At 31.8% G+C, this 26075-nt stretch overlaps 4 protein-coding genes across 8 annotated transcripts; 2 read left to right on the top strand and 2 right to left on the bottom strand.

Moving 5' to 3' along the window:
- Positions 3360 to 5254, top strand: LOC109359421. 3 transcript variants are annotated; one of them, XM_019604077.1, is made up of 4 exons: positions 3360 to 3803; positions 3900 to 4590; positions 4702 to 4773; positions 4857 to 5254. In XM_019604077.1, exons 1-4 carry the CDS (start codon positions 3540 to 3542, stop codon positions 4964 to 4966), a joined length of 1137 nt encoding a protein of 378 aa, XP_019459622.1. In that variant the 5' UTR covers positions 3360 to 3539; the 3' UTR covers positions 4967 to 5254. The 3 variants fall into 3 exon arrangements, with proteins under 3 accessions (XP_019459622.1, XP_019459624.1, XP_019459623.1); XM_019604079.1 differs by having other exon boundaries at positions 4702 to 4774; positions 4848 to 4937; XM_019604078.1 differs by lacking the exon at positions 4702 to 4773.
- LOC109359416 lies at positions 6274 to 8168 on the top strand. 3 transcript variants are annotated; one of them, XM_019604064.1, is made up of 4 exons: positions 6274 to 6717; positions 6814 to 7504; positions 7616 to 7687; positions 7771 to 8168. In XM_019604064.1, exons 1-4 carry the CDS (start codon positions 6454 to 6456, stop codon positions 7878 to 7880), a joined length of 1137 nt encoding a protein of 378 aa, XP_019459609.1. In that variant the 5' UTR covers positions 6274 to 6453; the 3' UTR covers positions 7881 to 8168. The 3 variants fall into 3 exon arrangements, with proteins under 3 accessions (XP_019459609.1, XP_019459611.1, XP_019459610.1); XM_019604066.1 differs by having other exon boundaries at positions 7616 to 7688; positions 7762 to 7851; XM_019604065.1 differs by lacking the exon at positions 7616 to 7687.
- LOC109359227 (class I heat shock protein-like) lies at positions 19850 to 20533 on the bottom strand. Its single transcript, XM_019603808.1, has one exon. It carries the CDS (start codon positions 20436 to 20438, stop codon positions 20001 to 20003), a length of 438 nt encoding a protein of 145 aa, XP_019459353.1. The 5' UTR covers positions 20439 to 20533; the 3' UTR covers positions 19850 to 20000.
- On the bottom strand, positions 23497 to 24124 carry LOC109359445 (17.8 kDa class I heat shock protein-like). The gene has a single exon (XM_019604115.1). The coding sequence runs from the start codon at positions 24026 to 24028 to the stop codon at positions 23597 to 23599; it is 432 nt and encodes a 143-aa protein (XP_019459660.1). The 5' UTR covers positions 24029 to 24124; the 3' UTR covers positions 23497 to 23596.

The raw sequence follows: 26075 nt of genomic DNA, 5'->3' as shown, positions 1-26075 counted from the left end.
CAACCTTTTAACTTCATCCAAACCATGGTTTGTTCTTCTTTCTTTCTTTTTGCTTGATTTAGGTCTATGGTCTAGCCACATGGCAATATAAATAAATGATCAATAATTGACTCTGTGTAAAATCTTAACCATACATAAATATTAAATTCATCATGTAACACTAGATCAATATACTAAATCAAGTTCAAAATTTGTATATTGTTAGTGTAATTGTTTTTACATTATCAACATATTATTTATTATTAATTTTTATTACTTTTATTTAAGAGTCAATAATTGTTAATAATTCAATGTTTAATGATTTTATGATATAAAACACTTATACTGTGAAAAGTTATATTATTGAGTGTAATATTAATGCACTAACAATGTAAAGAATTATGCATAATCAATGTATTATTTACCATTCATTTGGATTATTATTTTTTTGAAAAATCAAACAGAATTGAAAATGAATTGTAGATGAGTAAATGACAGTATACAAAACTCATACACTATCAATGTATACATCTTTTTCTCTATATTATTTTATGTAATCATTTTATTTCAATCATTTCAATTATATTATTATTTTTACTTCCTAAAATTATTTATAAACCTTATGATTTTTTTTAATAAAATGGAATATTACTTTGCATTCATATATTTCACTAAATTTTACTAAATTCGATTAATAGATTTAAAGACAATTAGTTCATTATCCAATATTCAATATATTTAAAAGTTAATAATAATAATAAATAAATAATAAACCATATGATAATATCTCACCATTTTTTCCATTCAAAAAATGATTGCATAAAAATTAACATTAGATGAAAAATAACATACTTGACCGTAGGTAGCGCATAAAATTAAAATTAAAATAAAAATAATATTATAAACATTCCTTATCCAATAATTGAATTTTGAAAAAATATTTAATTTGTCAAGTTCTTCTCACCATGAGAAAAACTTGGCTATAGACAATTCCAATATCTCATATTTACGTATACTCAATTATAAATTGACAAATAATTAAATTGTGGGTACTTTAATGTTTTTCATTCTTTCTCTCTTTTGTTGTTTTTTTGTTCCTCTCTTGATCTTATATTTAATAATTTGGGGGAGTGGAACCCAAAATTTGTATGACTTATAAATTTATAATTGGGTGTATGTAAAATGTGAATGAATGAAATGAGATGTTATTTTGATAGAGAGAATATGATATTACTTTCGTATGAGAAAATCTAATTTAAATAGGAATGAGAAAAATTAGATAAAATTAGTGGAAAAGATATAGATACCATCTTTTAATTATTTTTAAAAAATGGATAATGATTATATTTTAAATATGACGAGAAACTTTTTTCGTTTTATAATTTTTTTTGAAAATTAAATTAAAATCATATCTCCTAGAATTCTGTGAGTGTCATGGAATCCCCATATAATACTAGACTCTTAGTATTACAAAAGATTTCTAAGTAAATTAGATTATTATTTTAGAGTGTAATACTTATGATTAACATTGTAAAGATTTAGATAAATTCAATATATCATTATCATCTATTTCTATTACTTTTATTTAAAAGTTAATAATAATTAAAAATAAATATGGGATGAAGTGGTAACAATATAAAAAAATTCCTCTCTTATTTTTATCCAATCATATGTATTAAATGGTATTAATGAAATTGAATGATGGTTTTGGAATCCGACGATCATGCGCACCAATTCATCAAATAAATGCTTTTTTTAATTTCCCTCGGGGCTTTTGTGCAAACAAAAACAGGCATAGAAGCTTCACTAAATGCCGCACACGTTGTCTTTTACTCTTCCTTTGTACTAAAATGTAGTCTCCTTGGTATCATGAATAAATAAATAAAAATTATTGTAATTTTCGAAAACTACTTCACCATGTATTCATAAAAGAGTGAAAGAATTATATTAATTTTCAAAAACTATTTCTCTGTGCATTTATAAAAAAGTGAAAGATTTGGGAGAAGCTTGTTGTAATATGTAAATAATAATATTTTTATGTAAGTTTGGTCAAAGAACAATGACCGAGAGTGGAATTAGGTGACTAAATACTATTTCCGTTGGCAGTGCGCTAAATTTTGAATTTATGAAAATATAATTGACCTTGAGGAGAGAAAAAAAGCAGAAGTGAATGTAAGTGAATAATAAATGGATTAGTCATACACTAAAAAATGTACATGAATGAATTAAAAGTTTTTTATTGAATGAGGCATGAAAGTAGACCTTTCTAATACATTTTTAATGAATTATATATGAATTGGTTGTTTACTTTTGACTAAGCGAAATGAAACTGAAAATGAAACCAATCCATATATCTATCACCCTTTGTAACCACGCCGTTTAATCAATTTAAAAGTTGCAAAATTAGTGATAGAGTGTACGATTGGCAAGCACAAAAGGACATACGTCCTCACCAATAGTGGGCCACTCCCGTTGTTTTCCAAAATATCCACATTTCTGTCCCTCTAGATGAATTTTCTATGCTAGTATTTTAATTTAGAAATGTCTCAATGAAAAGTAGATTTATACCCTATATTTTATGTTATCTAGTGTCAATTTATATTATATTATCTATACTATATAAATTAAAAATTTGAAATAACTTATCTCATGATGTAATTTTCATTTCTTATTTTCCCCTTAACATTATTTAATTTTTACACAAAAACCATATAGTTCTTAACAACCACCATCAACACATTAATTAACCACATATCTTACCTTAAAATTAAATATTATTGTAAACAAAAAATATATATAATATAAAGCACACCGAAAACAACAAATACATTCTAATTCTAAAAAATGAAATATATAAAAATTGAATAAGTAGTATAATGCAATGTTCACTGGCAGACACGAAATGTCTGTACACACTAGTATATATAAAATCAAAACTTAAAATATCTAACACAATGATTATATTTTACTATTTTACCATTAATATTTTTTATTTCTAAAGTAAAATTGTATAATCGTAGATAGCTATAACTAATATATCCTACTTTAAGTTGAATATTATAATAAATACAAAAATTATAACACGAAGTAGATCAAATAAAAAATATTCTAATTCTATAAAATAAAAAATACAAATTTAATACATGAAATAAGAATACAAGTCAGCGTACACGAAATATTTATCGATACACTAGTGATAACAAAATAAAAACAATAATAACATTATAAATATTTAATTTTTTATTTGATATATCATATTTTTATTAGTATGAGACAATATATTATTGTAGCTTACATTTTTAAATCCATGAAAGTGACCTTGAATCCTTAATAAAAGCAACTTGGCCTCAATATTAATCCTCCAACTCACTTCCAAGCTTACTCTTTAGTATCTCTAACTTTTCCTTTCTCACTCCATCCACACTTTGGGTCCCTACTTACAACTGTGTCGTTATTATAAATATTCCTCCACCCGAAACCCTCTCATTCTTCATTAATCACGACCCTTCGTAAAGATTTTATAACCATACCCCACTCTGCCTTATTCTTTTACTCTCACTATGGCTAAACCCTCTCATTCTTTTACTCTCACTGAGTCCGAAACCGAGTTAGGTTTTCCTTCTGAGTTCCCTTACGAGTTTGACTCGTTCGCTTTAGAACATCTCATCTCACCACTGGAGAATGTGGTCTGTTCCACTGAAACAGCGAGTAGTGTCCAGGAGGACTTGTTCGCTGGGTTGACTCGTCGGCTGAGTCAAGCTTCGCTTCACGAAAATCGCCCGAGTCAATACGCTGTTCGCATCAACACTAGCAACAAAACTGAGGTAAGAATACTTTAAAGACTTCTTGTAAATTTCAAAACTTGTTTTTGTTTCTTTGGGGCTAAGCTAACTTTTAATATTATTTTTTTATCTCCACAGATTCAGAAGAAGGCTCGGGTCATATCCGGGTCGCCCGAGTCAACATTGATTGGATCAGTAGGGTGGTCGGGTCGGAGTCCCGGGTCGGGCCTTACAAATCCAAACACATCTTCTCGTATTCTTTCTTCAGATACGACAGCGTTTTCAAACGACGCTTGGGATACCATACATGCCGCTGCAGAACAAGTTGCGAGGTCGAAGATAATCGGCGACGTTTCAAATCTCTATTATCATAACAAAGTTCACCGTGGTTTCCCTCCACACGTTGCTGTTGAGAATCACACCGATCATTTGTTGAATAGCAATAATCTCAACCAAGCGCCTCATTTTTTATATCTTCAGTTGAAGCAGGAGCAGATTAATACTACATTACAGATGCTGAAACAACAGTGTGGTGTTGTACGGGGATTAGAAACTGAACCTTATTTATCAAGTTATCAACAGCAGCTTGAAGTCCAGAACAATAGTTGTGAGTTTGGGTATGGGAGTGTGAAATGCAAGCACCATATGCCTAAAAGTACATGGCACCCTCCTCAAGTGAAGCATAAAAACCAACATGTCCAACCTAATAGACGATCCGGGTCAGGACCCGTTTTGAACGGTGGATCAAGGGATAAAAGGGTTTGTACTGGAACTGGTGTATTCTTGCCTCGCTCTTATATGGACCCGCATGAGCCTCGTAAGAAATCAAGTAAATCACTTACTAGTCTCTGGTTCAGTTTTTATTGAATGTTTTCTATCATTTGAGGAGCGGAGTTTGTCTGTTTTTGGTTATTACCATCTTGTTATTTTTTTTCTACAGATTGTACTCCTCTAAACTTGAATATTGTTGACCTGAATGCCACAACTCAACAACGCTTTGCAAATGCATATGGTTGGTTTTTTTAATTTTGAATTTTTTGGTTTTAATCTAAGTTTGGATTTTGTGACTTAATTGGTTAAGTCTTTTTCTTGCAGATGAGTTATTAGCGAAGAGAAATGCGATTCAAATGCAGCAGAAGTTGTGCTTGCGACGAGAAGATGCGAGAAGCTATGAGATTCGTCTGCCTCAGGAATGGACTTATTGATCTCGTTTCGTTTGATTATTAAAACTTTCAATACACTAGTGAAGTTTATAGGGTTGTTATATGGATAGTTAAACTTGGTTTGTTCGTTATTTACCTAGTTTGAATAAATCATCTGTTTTTTTTTGGAGATGCAGCTGTCTGAATCTGCTGCTTAGTTGGAGAGACAGTTTGAATGGAAGATTTTAGGAGCAGTTTAGTTAGGTAGGGCTTTATGGTTTTATCGTTGATGACTAATGTTAATTATAAACAATTATTTGTTACTGTAATAAGATAAAGGGTTTCCAATGTGTGATTTGATGTTTTTGGAAGTCGGTTTAAAGATTTAGTTAGTGGTGATGGCCTTGGCGTTAATTTCAAGTTAAGCTAGCAAAAAGTTTTTTAATATTGTTGCCCCATTGAATTTTTCGCTTTTTCGAAGACTGTTTTTTATGGAAATTGTGTACCTAACCTAGCAATCATGTTATGTAAGAGCAACACAAATATACAATGGAAGTTGTCACGGGTGTTTTTATTTTAGCAATGTTCTTATTTTGTTGAACACTGTATTCTGGCTATGGAGGGAAGCATGTATTTTTTACATTTTCATATTCTCGGAGAAAGGAGTCGCTTCAATTGTAGTTATGGTGAAAGTTTGAATGGTGTGGGTACGTTGTGGAATTGTTTAAGAATCATGCGTAAATCATGAAGTCTAAAATTAATTAATATCCTTCTTATGAAAAAGTGTAGAAAAATGTAAATAAAGTTTGATTGTGGTCTACGAGAAGTAGTAGATTGAATAGTATGCTACAGTGTTGAGTAGTATAATGCAATGTTCACTGGCAGACACGAAATGTCTGTACACACTAGTATATATAAAATCAAAACTTAAAATATCTAACACAATGATTATATTTTACTATTTTACCATTAATATTTTTTATTTCTAAAGTAAAATTGTATAATCGTAGATAGCTATAACTAATATATCCTACTTTAAGTTGAATATTATAATAAATACAAAAATTATAACACGAAGTAGATCAAATAAAAAATATTCTAATTCTATAAAATAAAAAATACAAATTTAATACATGAAATAAGAATACAAGTCAGCGTACACGAAATATTTATCGATACACTAGTGATAACAAAATAAAAACAATAATAACATTATAAATATTTAATTTTTTATTTGATATATCATATTTTTATTAGTATGAGACAATATATTATTGTAGCTTACATTTTTAAATCCATGAAAGTGACCTTGAATCCTTAATAAAAGCAACTTGGCCTCAATATTAATCCTCCAACTCACTTCCAAGCTTACTCTTTAGTATCTCTAACTTTTCCTTTCTCACTCCATCCACACTTTGGGTCCCTACTTACAACTGTGTCGTTATTATAAATATTCCTCCACCCGAAACCCTCTCATTCTTCATTAATCACGACCCTTCGTAAAGATTTTATAACCATACCCCACTCTGCCTTATTCTTTTACTCTCACTATGGCTAAACCCTCTCATTCTTTTACTCTCACTGAGTCCGAAACCGAGTTAGGTTTTCCTTCTGAGTTCCCTTACGAGTTTGACTCGTTCGCTTTAGAACATCTCATCTCACCACTGGAGAATGTGGTCTGTTCCACTGAAACAGCGAGTAGTGTCCAGGAGGACTTGTTCGCTGGGTTGACTCGTCGGCTGAGTCAAGCTTCGCTTCACGAAAATCGCCCGAGTCAATACGCTGTTCGCATCAACACTAGCAACAAAACTGAGGTAAGAATACTTTAAAGACTTCTTGTAAATTTCAAAACTTGTTTTTGTTTCTTTGGGGCTAAGCTAACTTTTAATATTATTTTTTTATCTCCACAGATTCAGAAGAAGGCTCGGGTCATATCCGGGTCGCCCGAGTCAACATTGATTGGATCAGTAGGGTGGTCGGGTCGGAGTCCCGGGTCGGGCCTTACAAATCCAAACACATCTTCTCGTATTCTTTCTTCAGATACGACAGCGTTTTCAAACGACGCTTGGGATACCATACATGCCGCTGCAGAACAAGTTGCGAGGTCGAAGATAATCGGCGACGTTTCAAATCTCTATTATCATAACAAAGTTCACCGTGGTTTCCCTCCACACGTTGCTGTTGAGAATCACACCGATCATTTGTTGAATAGCAATAATCTCAACCAAGCGCCTCATTTTTTATATCTTCAGTTGAAGCAGGAGCAGATTAATACTACATTACAGATGCTGAAACAACAGTGTGGTGTTGTACGGGGATTAGAAACTGAACCTTATTTATCAAGTTATCAACAGCAGCTTGAAGTCCAGAACAATAGTTGTGAGTTTGGGTATGGGAGTGTGAAATGCAAGCACCATATGCCTAAAAGTACATGGCACCCTCCTCAAGTGAAGCATAAAAACCAACATGTCCAACCTAATAGACGATCCGGGTCAGGACCCGTTTTGAACGGTGGATCAAGGGATAAAAGGGTTTGTACTGGAACTGGTGTATTCTTGCCTCGCTCTTATATGGACCCGCATGAGCCTCGTAAGAAATCAAGTAAATCACTTACTAGTCTCTGGTTCAGTTTTTATTGAATGTTTTCTATCATTTGAGGAGCGGAGTTTGTCTGTTTTTGGTTATTACCATCTTGTTATTTTTTTTCTACAGATTGTACTCCTCTAAACTTGAATATTGTTGACCTGAATGCCACAACTCAACAACGCTTTGCAAATGCATATGGTTGGTTTTTTTAATTTTGAATTTTTTGGTTTTAATCTAAGTTTGGATTTTGTGACTTAATTGGTTAAGTCTTTTTCTTGCAGATGAGTTATTAGCGAAGAGAAATGCGATTCAAATGCAGCAGAAGTTGTGCTTGCGACGAGAAGATGCGAGAAGCTATGAGATTCGTCTGCCTCAGGAATGGACTTATTGATCTCGTTTCGTTTGATTATTAAAACTTTCAATACACTAGTGAAGTTTATAGGGTTGTTATATGGATAGTTAAACTTGGTTTGTTCGTTATTTACCTAGTTTGAATAAATCATCTGTTTTTTTTTGGAGATGCAGCTGTCTGAATCTGCTGCTTAGTTGGAGAGACAGTTTGAATGGAAGATTTTAGGAGCAGTTTAGTTAGGTAGGGCTTTATGGTTTTATCGTTGATGACTAATGTTAATTATAAACAATTATTTGTTACTGTAATAAGATAAAGGGTTTCCAATGTGTGATTTGATGTTTTTGGAAGTCGGTTTAAAGATTTAGTTAGTGGTGATGGCCTTGGCGTTAATTTCAAGTTAAGCTAGCAAAAAGTTTTTTAATATTGTTGCCCCATTGAATTTTTCGCTTTTTCGAAGACTGTTTTTTATGGAAATTGTGTACCTAACCTAGCAATCATGTTATGTAAGAGCAACACAAATATACAATGGAAGTTGTCACGGGTGTTTTTATTTTAGCAATGTTCTTATTTTGTTGAACACTGTATTCTGGCTATGGAGGGAAGCATGTATTTTTTACATTTTCATATTCTCGGAGAAAGGAGTCGCTTCAATTGTAGTTATGGTGAAAGTTTGAATGGTGTGGGTACGTTGTGGAATTGTTTAAGAATCATGCGTAAATCATGAAGTCTAAAATTAATTAATATCCTTCTTATGAAAAAGTGTAGAAAAATGTAAATAAAGTTTGATTGTGGTCTACGAGAAGTAGTAGATTGAATAGTATGCTACAGTGTTGAAATTTGTTACAGAGTCCATTCATACATATTAAACTCAAATAATATAATATATATATTATCCGATTTAATAGTAAAATATTTTGGTTTGAAGATGCTTAATGAACTTAGTATTTTGAACTGTGAAGTTAAAACATCCACACCTTAACATGAATTCATTGGTTTAGTGGTGTAGGTCTTTATAGGATCTCTAAAGTCTAGGGTTCGATCTTGGAGCGATATTTGTTAGGAGGAGCTGTCACAAACTCAGAAATAGATTTGTTTTTTACCTAAAAAATAATGAAATACCTTTGATAGTTCCAAAAAAATCCGAAATCAAAGTGAACTCTGGTTAAAATAATAGGTTATGAAACAATCATCAAATGCATGAAGGAAAAGATGTTTTCACTCAAGTGAGAAGTTATAGGTGGGAAAGGGCATTTATAAAAGTAGGGATGGTAATTCCTATAACGAGTTGTGTCCATATCCGTATTTTAAGATTCACAAATAGTTCGGATTGAAGAATTTGAAATTTGATATTGAATGATATTTAGAGCCGCAATTCCTATATATATTTTTTGTCGGGTTCATATTTTTAACGTATGTTGTTTAGCATTAATATTATATTTATTAATTCATAACTATTATGTAAATTTGGTTAGCTTGATGGAGGGATCTTAAAATTTTGATATATTTTATTTAAGTAACAATTTAAAGTAGCATGAATGTACAAGTTATTTGCACTTTTTAAATATTTTCTTAATTTGTGGGTAGCAAAGGATCCACAATAGCAAATCCGATAAATACTTGTATGATTTCTAGTCCCAAAATAACAATAAATCGGCTATCTAAACCCTTCAAGATTCATTACCAACTATATGTATAACTTAGAAGAAAAGCATACGTGCTCAGCTATTTGAACCCTTCCAGATTCATTACCAATCATGATTGAGTCGTTTATAAATGTGAATTTTGAAGAAAAAATGGGTGAGTCTGTTGGCCTACTATACTAGCCTTGCCAAATATAAGTTGGACTGATATTTTGAGTCTTTCAGCAATAAAGACCAACCCATATTTTGGTGGGTCAAGTTGACCCGTATTGCCACCCTTAGTTGCAAGGCATCCTAGAGGAGTACATGAAAAATTAAAAACAAAAGAAATGACTAAAATATAGCATTTTTTATCCTTTTTCTTTACTATCAAATGTATCTCTTATCTCATGGGGTAAGAAACTATTTTCTTTCAGGCTATGTGACTGCTTATTTAACAAGTATTGTTTTCACTTATTGACATTTCAATCATCCTAATAATCTAACAATGTCTTATATTATTTTTTGGTACTACCAAAAGTTTTTGTTGACCTTATGGGTAAAGAATAATTGTTTTTCGAGGTTCGTGGTTTCCCCTTCCAATGATTGTTGTTTACAAGAATCGAACTCTAAACATTTTAGTCATCTTATAAATCTAATGAGACCTTACACTACTAAAATAATACATTGTTAATAGGTGTCACACTAGTACAATATGTTGTTGTTTCTTTACCCTTAACAATACACTTTTACAAAAGCAAAAATGTTGATTCTTTAGTAAAGAAAGATTCATTTCCTATCCACGTGCATCTCCCGTTCAATTTTCTAAAAAATAAAAGCAAGATCGAAGAATAGTCATTTTGGAAGTTGTGATTTTCATATCCGGACTCTGCATTTCTCTTCTGATATGGATTGAGTCAAACTTCTCGATTAGGGTGTAATGTGTTATATACTATTTTAGGGGGAATGTATACTTGAATGATGTGAAAGTTTTTATATCATAATAACTTATTTATCAATTATTGTTAATTTTTTAGTAAAATAATACAAATGAATTAACGGTTTATAATATTTATCTTAGAATAAAAATCAAACAATCATGTGCTTTTTTGTACCAAAAAAATTTATTGATTAAAAAATCATAATTATTTGATTTGATAAATTAATTATTAATTCAAGGTTTATTCCAACGTAAAATGTGTTAATAATCAATGATTATAAACCATAATCATGATTCTTGGTGTTTTAATTTTCAATATGAATTATTTGAATAGTTATTTACTATTATAGTATTATGTGTAATATTGAATTTTCCTTTTAGACTAGCTAGTAGACATGAAAATGTTACATGAAATAATACTATAATAGATAATACTTGAATTTCTATGATATTAGACAATATTATTAAAAGCTTATAAGAGTTGATTAGTTATTGGTGAATGCACTCAGGACTATTTTAGAGTAAACATTCAAATTATTGGTAAATGCAGTTAGGACTATTTCAGAGTAAAGATTCAAATTGATCTTCAATATTTTTTTTTGCAAAACCAAATTTGATTCGTGAAAATTAATTAAAATAGTCATTGAAAATTTATTTAAGAGATAATTTTATTCACCAAATAGTTCTTAGAATTTTCTTCAAAAATTCTTTTATGGTAGAATTTAGTCGATAAAAGATTGGACTAAATTGATCAAAATCCAAATTTTGATTAACCAATTTCTCCCATGGGAAAAAATTAAGGAGCCATTGGTGACTTTATGTGTCTGTAACAAATTATCATAGAGTTTTTCTCATTATCATATGATTGAAGTTGTCAACATGCAGTTATATCTTGCCTACCAATATTTTTATTGTCATTTGATTTAATTAAAGTAATTTCGATTTCCAACCCATAAAGACAGAGTTTTGTTTTACTTCTTTCTTTCCGATAACAATGACCTCTTTCCTTCCCAAAAAAACTTTAAAAAGGGACAGCATTATTTTACTCTTTTTATTTGGTTCAACTATAAATATCTTTTACCAAAACAACTTCGTTCAATTAAAATAATAAAAGAGTTTAAAATCTATTATTGTCAATATAAAGTTTTTTACAGTATTAATACATTATATATCATTAATTTGAATTACTTTTGTCTGAGTGTCAATAATTATTTACATATGAATGATAGATAATTTGTAATTGTGTAAAGAGAATGAGAGCATATCCGATGTCCCATTTTTATACGACTTTATATATTCTCACCTCTAATTGATTGTAATTAATAGATATTTTTCTGACCAATCATATTTCTTAACGCATTGAGTAATATAAAATAATGGAACATCAGATGTGAACCCAAAAAACATATACAGTCGTTGTATATATATTAAATCCATAATAAAACCACAAGGAGAATACAAATCTCGACCAATATTTAATCTCTGTCGGGACGAAAACATTTCTTGACATTTACTTTTAACTAAAAATATATATATAAGTTCTCAGATTGACATTTTCAGTTATTATTAACTCTTACAAAAAAATATTTGATGTCCAAAAATAATAAATAATGTACTATTTTATATGTTACTGTTTGTTATTAGTCAGAAAAATAAATAATTATTAAAATTTTAATTTAAATACTTTTTTCAACCAATCATAATCATTGGCATATCTAGTGACACAACAAATGTACTCCCTTCAAAATAATATACAAATGAATAATGAATAATATATTGATTGTGTACAAATATTTACACCGATAGAGCATCAATATTATAGTCTTAGTTTTAATGAGTTACAATCAAAAAGTAAACGTTTAAAAAATATGTTGATGTTGAAGGACTATCAAAAATTATAATTAAGAATTAACTTTGTTAAAAAAATCAGGAGTAAACGTTTATAAGTGTAGACCTTATGAAGTTTATACAATTTATTTTACAACACGAAAATGACTCCTAGAAAGCAATATTTGGTACTAGAAATTCAATCAAGCACGGCACGTTATCATTTAGTAGAACGCATCAGCGTAATCAAGTATATACTTATCATATTCCGCTTCCTTGTTTCTGAATCTAGTGGAACTTCAATTAAATTTGTTTTAATGCAATGTTATTTTAATAAGATTTGAAAATTTTAAGTTATTTTTCAGTTTTTTAAATAAGTATTCGGAGATGCATCTAAAGATAAATTATATATATAGATAATTTAATTTATTATAAAAGAAATTATTAAATTCAACTGTTCAAATAGCACCTTGTAGGAATATTGTTTTATCTATTACATGAGCATCTTAATCTTATATTTTATATACTACATGTCTAGCATCTTGAGTAATGTTCCTTAATTTCATTTACTGGTTTCGAAAAAATGGGTGATGTTAGTTCAACATCAATGTTTAAAATTTCATATATAATCATCTATACGTTTGTTGTTTTTCAGGTTTGAGACTATTATTTAGGAGTTACGATCAACCTCAACTGTATCATGAAAAAACATATATTTCAAAACGTCTATGTTTAAATTTTGAATTAGGTTGGTTGAATACTAATGGTTCATTTCTATTATTTAGTAGCTTCCTTCTAAATTAGCATTGACAATTTGGATTTGTTTGTCCACATAATATCTACTTAAATTTAAGTAAGCATGAACATGTTTATTTATGAAAAAGACATGAAAAATCATGTTATGTTTGTCTTAAATATGAGTTGGGTTGATGTGTGAGACACCCATTATACATAAAACTAAATAAAAATTAAAAATAGTCTTATGTTAGTATCCAATTTTCTCAAATATTGTTAGAAATGGTTAGTTAGTTTATTTCTATATTTGGCAAGTATTCAAATGCTAGTTTTGTTAGTTAAGTGCTTGACTTGCTATAAATAGTTTTTGTATGATGTTGATTGCATAATCACAAAGTGAGAATCAATGTCCAACTCTCATACACTCTTCTTCTTATCTTCAATTGCTACATACATAATTCTAATCCATTTTCTCCTACTCTAACTCTCTGTTCTTCATTCGTTCTTCTTCTTCTTCAACCTTCTTCTTCTTCATGGTGCAAAGGGAACTTAGTTTTCCTCCAACAAACTGGTATCAAGAGCACTAGGGAGATCCTTCACACATCATCCTCTCCAATCTCATCCTTCTGCAGTTTCATTCAATAGGTCACACAAGCACAAGCTTTCCAACTAGCCTACCTGTTCTTGATGGAAAGAATTGGAACAGATGGAACATTCAAATGAGGGCAATTACGGGGTTTCAGGAAATTGCAGAAATTGTTGAGCTTGGTTACCCTCAACTTGAAGCAGAATCAATAGAACAACAACGAGTGACATACAAGGAGAACAAGAGGAAGGATTGCAAAGCCATGTGTCTCCTACATCAGTGTGCTGATGAAGCACACTTTGACAAGATTGCTTCAGCACAATCATCACAAGAAGCATGACAAATATTGGAAAAATGTAACAAGAGAGCAGAGCAATTGAAGAAGGTTAGACACCAAACTATGAGGAGACAATATGAACTGATACAGATGGAGTTGAATGAGAAGATTGCCCAGTTCTTTTACAAGATCATCTGCCTCATAAATCAGATGAAAGCCTGTGGTGAAACCATAGCTGATCAAGCTATTATAGAAAAGATCCTAACCTTACCCCCAACTTTGATCATATAGTTGTTGATATTGAAGAATCAAAGAGACTTGAAGATCTAAAGCTGGAAGATCTTCAGGGGTCCCTCGAGACTCATGAGCAAAGACTCATTGAGAGATCAACTGAGAAAGTCAGCCAAACATTGCAAGCTCAAACTTTCAAGAAGGGAAGATATTTTGGTAAAAATAATGAAAGAAAACGAGGAAGGGGAAAGATTATAGGGGAAAGAACTTTGGCAATTCTAGAATTCAAGATCAAGAAAGAACTGATCTTGATCAAACATCAAGTTACTCAAAGAGATGAGGTGGTAGCAATTGGAGAGGAGGAAAGAAGAAATTAGACAAAAGGAGAGTGAAGTGTTTCAATTGCAGCAAGTTGGGCCACTTCTCTTCTGAATCCCAATCCCAACCAAGTCACTCAGATACTCACAATAGGCATCACCATGGTGAAGGAAGACAATGACTATGCTGATGATGATTCACCCATTCTACTAATGATGACAACAAGTCAAGGCAACAACATTGAAGAAATTTGGTATGTGGATTATGGATGCTCCAACCACATGACAGGACATAGAGAGTGGCTTGTCAACTTTGATTCTAGCGAAAAGAGCAGAGTGAAGTTTGCTGATAATAGAACTATCCAAGCAGAGAGGATTGGAGATATTGTGATCAAAAGAAAAGATGGCAAGAATGCCTTGATTTATGAAGTACTCTTTGTACCAAATATGAGTCACAACGTCATCAGCCTTGGTCAGCTATTGGAAAAGGGATTCTCTGTGAGTATGCAAGATGGCAAGCTTGAGATCTTTGACTCAACCATAAAGATGATCATCAAAGCTCCTCTAACTCAAAACAACACATTTCAGGTAAATCTCAATGTTATTGAATCCTAATGCCTTAATACTGAGACTCTGAGTGAAGATGTATGGCTATGGCACATGAGACTTGGTCACTTGAATTTCAAAGACCTTAGTCTCATGAAAACAAAGTACATGGTTCGTGGTTTGCCCTCAATTCAAATACCAAATAGAATATGTGACAGTTACCAAATCAGCAAGCAACCAAGATCATCATTTGGCAAATTCACTACTTCAAGAGCCAATAATCTTTTGCACATTATCTACTATGATGTATGTGGTCCTTTTGAGACTACCTCACTTGGTTGAAATAGAGACTTTGTCACGTTTGTTGATGACTTTAGTAGAAATATTTGGCTATACCTCATCAAGCTCAAGAGTGATGTGTTTAGCATATTCAAAATCTTCAAGTGTATGGCTGAAAAACAATCAGAAAGATCAATTAAAGTGCTCAGAACTGATGGAGGAGGTGAATTCACATCCAAGGAATTTTAATTGTTTTGCACTGAGAATAGAATTTTGCATGAGGTGACTGCACCTTATACTCCCCAACACAATGGAGTGGCTTGAAGGAGGAATAGAACCATCCTCAACATGGTTATAAGCATGCTGAAGTCTAAGAACCTAACACATGACCTATGGGGTGAGGCTGCAACAACAACATCATATGTCCTTAATTACTGTCCAACAAAGAAACTTGAATTCAAAGTGCCTGAGAAAGTCTAGTCTGGAAGAAAGCCCTCAGTTACTCACTTCAGAATCTTTGGATCGGTTTGCTATAGACATATCCCTGACCAAAAAAGAGGGAAATTGGATAACAAGAGTGAGCTATTGATCTTTGTGGGCTATCTCTCAACAGGTTCCTATAAGTTGTTCAATCCTAAAACTAATCAAGTCCTGTTCATCAAGGATGTGCACTTCAATGAGGCTAGCACTTGGATTGAAAAACAGAATTAGCAGTTCAAATTCCACTGGAATGGAATCCTAGTGACTTCATGCCAGCTGAAACCATGAATCAATGTGAGACTTAGTCTCACTCAGAAACTGAAATAAATATTAGTGATACAAGCAGGCCCTCCAGGATGAGAAATCTACCAGCCAGACTAAGAGATTGTGAAATCCTACCTGATAATGTGCTCACAAAAGAAGGGGAGCTAGTTCAATATTTGGCACTCTTTGCAGACACTAAACCTATCACAGTTGAAGAAGCCTTTAATAGCAGAGTATGGAAGGAAGCCATGGAGGAAGAATTGAAGTCCATTGTTAAGAATGAGACCTGGGAGCTGGTTCATCTCCCTGATGATCAAAAGCCAATTTCAGTGAGATGGGTCTTTAAGACAAAACTCAAACCAAATGGCTTCATTGGCAAACACAAAGCAAGGTTGGTAGCAAAGGGCTTTATGTAAAGGGAAGGTGTTGACATTTCTGAGGTATTTGCTCTTGTGGCCAGAATTGAAACAGTTAGACTGATAGTGGCTTTAGCAACCAAGAATAATTGGGAGATGTGACAACTTGATGTAAAATCAGCTTTTCTCAATGGCTCTCTTGATGAGAAAGTCTACATCAAACAACCCCTGGATTCGTGATAAGAGGCAGTGAAGACAAAGTTTGTAGATTAAAGAAGGTCTTATATGGGTTGAGACAAGCTCCAAGAGCTTGGAATAGAAGAATTGATGCATTCTTCTTAAAGGCAGGGTTCAAGAAGTGTGATGTTTGAGCATGGTGTTTATGTGAAATGTACAAGCAACAATCATGTTCTCATAATCTGCTTGTATGTGGATGATCTCCTAATTACTAGAAACAACTCAGATGGAGTTGAATTGATCAAACATAGCCTGAAGTTAGAATTCGAAATGTCTGATCTAGGGAGATTATCCTACTTTCTGGGCATAGAGTTCAGACAGATTGATGGAGGAACCTTTATGCATCAAAGGAAGTATACACAAGATGTTATAAAGAAATTCAACATGATCAATTGCAATTCAGCTGAGACACCAGTAGAGCCAAGTCTAAAGCTGGATAGAAGTGACATTGAGCCTGCTATAGATAACACATAATTTAGGCAGATGGTTGGATGTTTGAGATTTATTTGCCACACCAGACCTGGAATCTCATTTAGTGTTGGGTTGGTGAGTAGATTCATGAGTAATCCAAGGAAGCCTCACCTTGTAGCAGCAAAAAGGATCCTAAGATATCTCAGTCACACATTTATTTTTGGAGTCTTCTTCTCCAATAACTCAGGGAAATGTAGGCTGCAACTCTCTGCTTACTCTGATTCAGATTGGTCTGGTGATTTGCTTGAGAGAAAGAGCACTATGGGTTATGTGTTTATGCTATGTGGCTCACCTGTGTCTTGGTGCTCAAAGAAGCAAGAAATTGTTGCTCTTTCTACTTGTGAAGTTGAGTATGTTGCTACTTGTCATGCTGCTTGTCAAGCCTTGTGGTTGAGTTCACTACTTGAAGAGTTGATGGTTGGGTTTGAAGGCAGTGTGGAGCTTGCTGTTGATAACAAGTCAGCCATTAATTTGGCCAAGAATCCAGTTGGTCATGGCAGAAGCAAGCATATAGAAAGAAAGTATCATTTTCTTAGAAGTCAAGTAGAGAAAGACAAGATTTGTTTGAAGTATTGCAAAACTGAACTACAAATTGCTGATGTGATGACAAAGTCTGTCAAGATTGAGAGATTTAGGATGTTGAGGAGGTTATTGAGTGTGATATGCTTGTAATAATTGGTTTAGAATTAAGGGGATATTAGAAATGGTTAATTAGTTTGTTTCTATATCGGGCAAGTATTCATTTAGTTAGGGAGGATGGGTTTTGTCGTACTTCGTTTCTGATCCATATCTAGCCGTCAATCATGTTTGATATGGGCCCTAGGTCCATTATACTTTTATACCATGTTGTCCCCCAATAAACTGTATCAATAATATTTCTTCCACTACAATCTATCATTCTATTGTGTCTAAATAGGCATCACGGCATCTTGGGGTTTAATGGTTAGGATATGCCATAATTTTTTCATAAAAAGTGAGACATATTTCTTAAAGCACTATCTACCTTAAATAGTAACAATAATAATGTAACCGTAAGTCATTTCAAAATCTAATATGTGTACCCCAAAAATTTAATGTGTATAAGGACGTCATCTATATAATTTTATTATATATTTATATTAATTCATTTACGAGTGTATACGTAAAATATTTAAAATTTTGTTAATAATGTTTCAGGTAGATAAATGTCTTTGTAGTGTACCAACGATGTGTTGGTCAAATGATATAAGGTGCCGTTAAATTTTTATATGACTAAAATATTATAGGTTCAATTTCTGAAAAAGACACTTGTTAAGAGGGAAAGTCACGAATCCAAAAAATAATTAATTCCTTACTCAAAAAAGATTGAGAGAATACTTTTTGTCATACAAAAAAATATGTTTGTAGTGTTGTTATATTTGCATATTTAAATGCAGACTTGCAGGTTACTCAATATCCTTATAATAAAATATACTTTTAAATAAGTCAATAGCTGAAACAATACTTTAAAATTGTTAAACTTAGGCTTGAAAAATTATTTAAACAACTACAGAGGTCAAGTCTATTGAGCCTAAAGCATGACTTGAGTTGTTTCCATTTTTACCTTCCGCTCTTCCTAAAAGGTGGAGAGAGCTTCTTACTTTTATGATAAAGCTTGCTTTCCTCAATAGACAATTTTATTTTAAGAATAAAATAAATTATGCGTAACATTCTAAATAAAAATACAAAGTTAACAACAAGGGTGTAGATTAGTGATAAATACACAGCGTAAAAATAAATGATAGATTTAACCATTGAGTGTTAAGAAATCTCCAAATGTTACATGATTTACATCATTAGTTATATGATTTAACCATTGATGAAGCTAGGTGCAGTGTTCGAACCAATCATCACTAAAGGCCCACATCAACTAATCCTTTATTGATTTATCATTTAGGTAATGCCCTTCTATCAATGCTCTAAATCTATTATCTCAAATAATGTTACAAACTCTACTTTGTACTAGTAATAATAAAATAAAAATAAAAATAAAAATTTAATTTTTTAATTAATATTATAAGACAAAATTTAATATATGACCTAACACGATACATATTTGTCATGCATAGTTACCTAGATGTTAATTTAGTGATTGTCGGCTGCAATTTGGCAGAGTTTCACAACACTTCTCTAACCATCTATGAATGGAAAACTTGAAATCATGCACTAATTAAATATTCTTTGTCACAAATAAATAATTGTAAACAATTAAATACTAAACCCAACAAAATATTTTTTGTGACAACTTTTTGGTGTCCATGAATCAAATACTTGAAACCATGCGTTAATGATTACAGAAAATGTTTTATGGACATTAGAAGCTTGAAAAATGGTATAGTGTCTAATATTTTTATGTACTTAAGAGTATTATTTTGTTAAACAAATAAAAAAAATGTGAGGAACAGAAGAAAAAAATGTGCACGGCATCAAAATTTGTCTACAAAGAACGGAATTATTCTACAAAATTGTTTATACCCTTGTTTTTTAATTAATATTATTTAAAAATATATATGTATATCAGTATATGAGTGTAAATTTAAATATATACCAATATTTGCAGTGTTTTATGCTGAAGTCAATAAAAAATGTAAATGAGTTATAGTAAAAAATATTATTAAAATAATCTGCAATATATAAATAACAGTAAAATCAAGAGTTAGGATTAAATCACAAACAACATGACATTTTTATTATCTAAGGATAAAAATAAAAACTTACCTCTAAGGATCCTGGTTCTACAATCATATAGCATCTGCTAGCAAAACTGCAATTTTTCACAAGTTTTAGCATAAACTATGAAACTACGACACGGGAACAACCTAATTAACACACAGCTTTACAAGCAGAATCACACTATATAGTGAAAGTTGAATTCATATCTCTCAATCTCACACAAATCATACGTAAACTTAATTTTTTTATTTAGTTGAGAGACATCAACATTTGTAGGTAAAATATCTTAACCAGCTAGAGCCCCTAGCCTTGGATCTGAACGAGCTTCACATAACGCTTCTTCACCTCTTCCTTTTGAACAGTTATAGTGAGAACCCCATTCTCCATGCACGCCTTCACCTGATTCACGTTCGCATTCTCCGGCAGCCTGAAGCGGCGGATAAATTTGCCACCACCACGCTCCATGTGGCGTAACATGTTCTTCTTCTCCTTCTCTTTATTGTCTTTGCTCCATTCACCACTGATCTGAACCACCCTTCTGTCCAGTATTTCCACCTTCACATCTTCGTTCTTCAGCCCTGGAAGCTCAACCTTGAACACGTGTGCTTCCGTCGTCTCTTTCCAGTTGATATGGGAGTTGAGTGTGGTTGAAACCTCGTTGGTGATGCTGGGTCTGGCGAAGGGGTTCCGTAAGAAGTTGAGGCTTCGACCAGTGCCGAAGAAGCTTGGAATCACCGACATACTCTTGTGTATGGAAAATAATCAGAACTGAGTTGTTGCAGAGAATTGTTGGTTAGCTTTGTTGTTTTATTTAGGTATAGTATGAGATAATGGACGTGATATGTGGAGCTATATATATTGGTGGAGGAGGATGTTTCGGTCATTTGTTGAAGAAATATAATATTGTAATGATTTCACTTTTACCTTAAGTATATAAGACATAGATAATTTGTCCTAAACAGTATAGTATTCCATGTTTTAAGCTAATAAAAATGTTATGTTTTGTTTTTAATTTTTTTATTCATGTAACAATATGTAATTGACATTGTTTAGAATAAATGATCTCTATTAAAGTATATAGCCTCAAAAGGAGAAGTAAATTAAAAAAGAGATAAAGATAAAATAGAGTTGAAGCGCTCTTCTAATTATCTGCTACTCATATTCATGTGTCTTGTATTACAATAACATAGCTTATTTTATAGAACAAATATGTTTATAGTATAGTTTTCTTTATTGGACACTTAAAGTATAGTTACATGCAGGTGATTTGCTTAATTTCTTTTAAAAATATATATTATTTACTATATAGCAAGATTCTTATGTTAGCAACTTTTGGAACAAATTGTAAGGCGAATATTAAAGAACGTATATACAATTATGATAGACTTTGTGCATGTAGATGTAGATGATGATTACGTCTAAATCGTAGGAGCATCTACCAGTTACGACTGATAAGATAAGGAATATATAAAGCGAGTGCAACGACGTGGAGGAAGTGGAAGGTGGTAAAGAAACGTAATGACATAGAGAAAAATATGGATGCTGATTCTTGCTAATTTTAAAGATTTTCTTCTACCAGAAGAGTTATCCTCTTAGTTATCCATGATAGTAAATAGGGACAATGATCATCTACCTTATAATTTGTCTATTTATATGTTCCAAACTAATCAAATTATATAATATAATATTAAAATATTAACAAGAGGAGGTAGATCATCCATCATCAAATTTACTGTATTATACAAGTTGCTTGATTAATCAACTAATCTACCTAGGAAGAAAAAAGTATGTTTAATTTGTATTTACTTTGTGTTATCCACTTTGTTGGGTGGCTAATTGATCTTCATTTAATTACTTTATATTCCTCCTATCTATGGGCTGTGACAGATTCCACGTTGAAGATTCTGCTAGTGTTTCTTGTTCTGTATCTGCGCCAATAGAATTATCCTAAGATGGTTATCTAATACCTATGGCTAATTTGATTCTATCTCAACTCTTATGGCTAATTTGATTCTTATTCTCAACCGTGGTTTTTCTTTTAAAAATCGATCATTCACAGCAACTAATTAATATTTCTCGAAAGGTTTATTCTTTTATAGGTTTTTGCCCTTCCTTGTTAAAAAAGAGGTTGAAATTTTGGGTCAGAAAAACAGGAGATGCGGACGACAAAGTGAACTACGGAAGATATATAGCGTGGAAGAGACACACGGAACATAAAATCAATTAACATTTTAAACCAATGTAACTCTTTTGGGATTAAATCTTTACACCTCATTTCTCTTTGTTTTTTACTAGCGTGTTGACATGCACTGTTGTGTCTGTCAACCCGCTTTCGTTTGTAATATATAGTTTGTATTTTATAAATTCAAATATAATTTTTTGCGCTAAATTTACGGTTGAATATATCCAATTGGTCTAATATTCAATTTTTTAAAATAAGAAGATAATAAGAATAAAATAAGAAAATAATAGTATATGATTTTTTGGTAGATATAAAAAGATATTGAGGATAAAATAGGAAAACACAAATTACACCATGATAGGTGATTATTTGTGTTTTCCCTTTATTAATAGTACAGATAATTCAACCACCTTTTCTTTCCTATCATGCAACCTTAAAAATATCATCAAATAAGTTGTACATGTTGCTATTGTACTTATTATTTTAATAAAGTTAATTACTGATAAAAAAAAGTTGTACATGTTGCTTCACATAAACTCTTTTTTTTTTTGATCGGCCACATAAACTCTTTTTTATCACTTAATTTAATAAATTATTATTAGTGCGTTGGCCAATAAAAATTCTATACAACAATTACACAATCAAGTATTTTGAAAATGGAGAGGAGCTCACCCTATTACATACACCTCAATAAACACTTTGCCTTTTCAATCATACAAAAGTTATATATTAAAACAGTGGTAACATAGTCAATTTGGCCATGTGTTGCTTAACTTTCAAACAATCTGTTTGTATATTATATTTATGTTATTTTTGGGTCTTTCTATTTTTAGTAGTTAGTTATGATTTAGTTAGTTGGATAGTTAGGATTCATTACTATAAATAGTTAGTTCCTGTGTTTTATAAAGTAATCAATGAAATCATTTTTCTTCAATTGAATTCTATATGCGATTCCTTCTTCTCCTCTTTCTGCCATCTTGCAAATCTGTGCACGAATCCAAGGTACCATTTCTAAGAAAGCTGATGTGACAAAGAATAGTATAGAATAGGGAACACATGATTTTATTCTAATTGTTTTATGTAACCTATGCAACTTGCAATGGAGATGCTCAAATTTCTATTACTAGTGTAAAACCATTAATTGTCACATATTTTATCAATTGTCATGTGTGTATATAGAACATCAAGCAACAAAACTTGACTAATTTGGATTTTGGCATGTAATATTAAAAGAACTTCAATTTTATGAGTGACATAACAGTGAACTTTATTATGTGTTTCATTATTATATGTTTTTAACTTTAATCTTTATTATATTTATAAAATTTATGCACTGTCGGTGTAAAAATTTATATACATGCGCTTTCATCATCCACCATTAATTTAGATTATTTTTTTGAAAAATCAATAACAATTAAATATCAATGGTGAATGATACAGTACAATAACAGTATATAAAACTCATACACTATTAGTACATACATCTTTTTAATCTTAAAACATATTCTAGGTAGGTAATAACATTTTAATATTAAAAAATTATTTCGAAGCACAAACTATCCATGATAATCAACAAAACACAACACAACATCACAACAAGAGTCATGTTAGAGCTGAGTGCACATATATATATATATGTTACCTCACACAGCTCGAACCAACTACTTATACTTATTTTTTACATTCATAAGATCAATCTGATTCACATTATGGGCAGTTAACTATCCAATCCTGTGACAAGAACGGACATCTTCACCTCCTCCTTTGGAAATGTGACAGTGAGAACTCCATTCTCCAGAAACGCCTTCACCTGATCCACCTTCGCATTCTCCGGCACCCTATAGCGGCGGATGAACCTGCGGCCACTGCTGCTACGCTCCAAGCGGTGGTGCCTCGAGTTGTTCCTCTCCTCCTCTTCCTTGCTACTCTCAACACTGATCTGAAGCACCCTTACTTCTATCTCCACCTTAACCTCTTCCTTCTTCAGCCCTGGCAGATCAACCTTGAACACGTGTTCCTCTGGAGTCTCCTTCCAATTCTTGTGGCTGTAGGCAATAGCGTTAGGAGTCTCCTTGGTGCTGCCAAGGGAGAATGGGTCAGAAAAGTTGGTGCTTCTACCGGTGCCAAAGAAGCTTGGAATTAGAGACATTGTTATTGTTGATTGGCTGGGTTATATAGTTTTGTTACTTCTGTGTGATTAAGCAGTGACTTGTGAGTAAATGAAGGTGATGTTAACGTGTATTTATATATTGGAGAAGTAAAATATTTTGGTCATCACATTAACAAGTTGTGCTATATACACATTTTGGATCGAATGGTTTTACTGTGAACTGTTACTACTTTTCTTTTTAGTGATTCGGGAATTCTCTCTTTTAATAACAATTTGCATTTGTTAATTATAATAAATAAATAATGTGAAAGTAAGAGGAATATTAGGCCAATAATATCCAGCCAACAACATTAACTGAAGTGATATTGATACAATGATACTTATCGTTTCAGCGAAGGAAAGGATTAAAAGTACGGGAAAAAAACATTGATGAGTTTACTTTAGTGGATTCTTCGGACATGTTTGAATTAAAGTGACATAGAGATAGTGGAAGAATGAAGAAGTTTCCCAGTGTTCTTAACTTGTAATTGGTGACATGCATCCACTAACGGAGCATTGGAAAAATATGGATTGAAAGGAGCGTGGTAGGTGATAGTGATACCCTTTGCATGTAGATGTCGGGGAATATAATACACTAGATATCATATGGGTAACAGTGACACAGTCAGCTGGGAATAAAGCAAAATCACAACCATAAGGAAGGAAGGAAGTGGGGATGTATTCCTACTTAGCAAGCCACCACCACACAGTGAAAAGAGATATGGAATTTTAACATAAATAATTGTAAATTCACCCCATATGGTGTACCTTCACCGAAAAATTACAGTTTTAATATATTTTTTAGAAAAATTACAAAACTAGTATAACTTTACTGAAACTGGTAATGAAAATGCCGATTTCAATTTTTTTTGTCCCCCCCCCCCCCCAAAATGGGCAATAAGGGGGAGTTTTATTTAAATGAATTTTTGTTTACTTCTCTCCCCTAAATCGTCAATGGAGGGAGACTTATATATTATATTTATTATTTTTTCCTCCTCCCCTAAATCGGCAATGGGGGAGTTTTTGTTTTTTTTTGTTTTTCTTTGTTTTTTGTTCTCTCTCCCCCTAAATCGGCAATGGGGAGAGAGTTTTTGATTTTTTTAAAATTTTTCCCTCTCCCCCTAAATCGGCAATGAAGGAGTTATATTATTAGTTTTAGGGTTTAGTTTTTCAAGCACTAACCCTAACAACACACAACATAATAATTTTTTGCCAACCCTAACCCTAACAATAGAACACAATAATGAAATATTTTTTGCAATACTAATATTATACAAAAAATAAAATCTGACACTATTAAAATTTTAACTGTTTAAATCCCAATGTCATTCGAGAAAATTAAAATTTTAATTATTTAAACCCTATCTACATAAAATTTTAATTGTTTAAATTCTACTGTTGTTAGGGTTAGGGTTGACAAAAATTATTATGTTGTGTTTTATTAGGGTTAGTGCTTGAAAAACTAAACCCTAAAACTAATAATATAACTCCCTCAGTGCCGATTTAGGGGAGGAGAAAAAATAATATATAAAACTCCTCCCCTTGACGATTTAGGGGGAGAAGGCAAAAAAAAACTGAAATCGGCATTTCCATTGCCGATTTCAGTAAAGTTACACTAGTTTTATAATTTTCCTAAAAGATGCACCAAGATCGTAATTTTTCGGTCAAGGTGCACCATGTAGGTGAATTTGCCTAAATAATGAGATTCTCACATAGTCAAATTTACACTTTCAAGCTAAAATTACAGTCTTAGTGTTGGAAATATATTTGTGTATTTCTATATTTATGCCCAAAATCCAATTTATCATTAAAGTAACAATATTTATTTATTTTATTATGTGTTATTTAATTAAATAGATTATATGATAAAGTCTTTGATTAAAAATTAGAAACTTGTCATTATAATGGAGATTATAACAATGAGAAACACGTCTCCCATAATTTTTGGTCTAAATTGTTCTTGATCATAGAATCACTGAGAATAGGACATCAGTGACTCGAATAGATCAATATATGTTATAGTATTTATTATATAAAGATTAATAGA

Source organism: Lupinus angustifolius, chromosome LG11, assembly GCF_001865875.1.
Source record: "Lupinus angustifolius cultivar Tanjil chromosome LG11, LupAngTanjil_v1.0, whole genome shotgun sequence".
Lineage (NCBI taxonomy): Eukaryota > Viridiplantae > Streptophyta > Magnoliopsida > Fabales > Fabaceae > Lupinus > Lupinus angustifolius.
This window is presented reverse-complemented; position numbering and strand designations above follow the sequence as displayed.

Bases quoted from the DNA above. Each gene is read 5' to 3' on its own strand.
- LOC109359416 (XM_019604064.1), top strand. From the start codon at position 6,454: ATGGCTAAACCCTCTCATTCTTTTACTCTCACTGAGTCCGAAACCGAG. The intron at 6,718-6,813 runs GTAAGAATACTT...TTATCTCCACAG, and splicing joins ACACTAGCAACAAAACTGAG to ATTCAGAAGAAGGCTCGGGT. The intron at 7,505-7,615 runs GTAAATCACTTA...TTTTTTCTACAG, and splicing joins TGAGCCTCGTAAGAAATCAA to ATTGTACTCCTCTAAACTTG.
- LOC109359421 (XM_019604077.1), top strand. From the start codon at position 3,540: ATGGCTAAACCCTCTCATTCTTTTACTCTCACTGAGTCCGAAACCGAG. The intron at 4,591-4,701 runs GTAAATCACTTA...TTTTTTCTACAG, and splicing joins TGAGCCTCGTAAGAAATCAA to ATTGTACTCCTCTAAACTTG. The intron at 4,774-4,856 runs GTTGGTTTTTTT...TTTTTCTTGCAG, and splicing joins ACGCTTTGCAAATGCATATG to ATGAGTTATTAGCGAAGAGA.
- LOC109359227 (XM_019603808.1), bottom strand. From the start codon at position 20,438: ATGTCGGTGATTCCAAGCTTCTTCGGCACTGGTCGAAGCCTCAACTTC.
- LOC109359445 (XM_019604115.1), bottom strand. From the start codon at position 24,028: ATGTCTCTAATTCCAAGCTTCTTTGGCACCGGTAGAAGCACCAACTTT.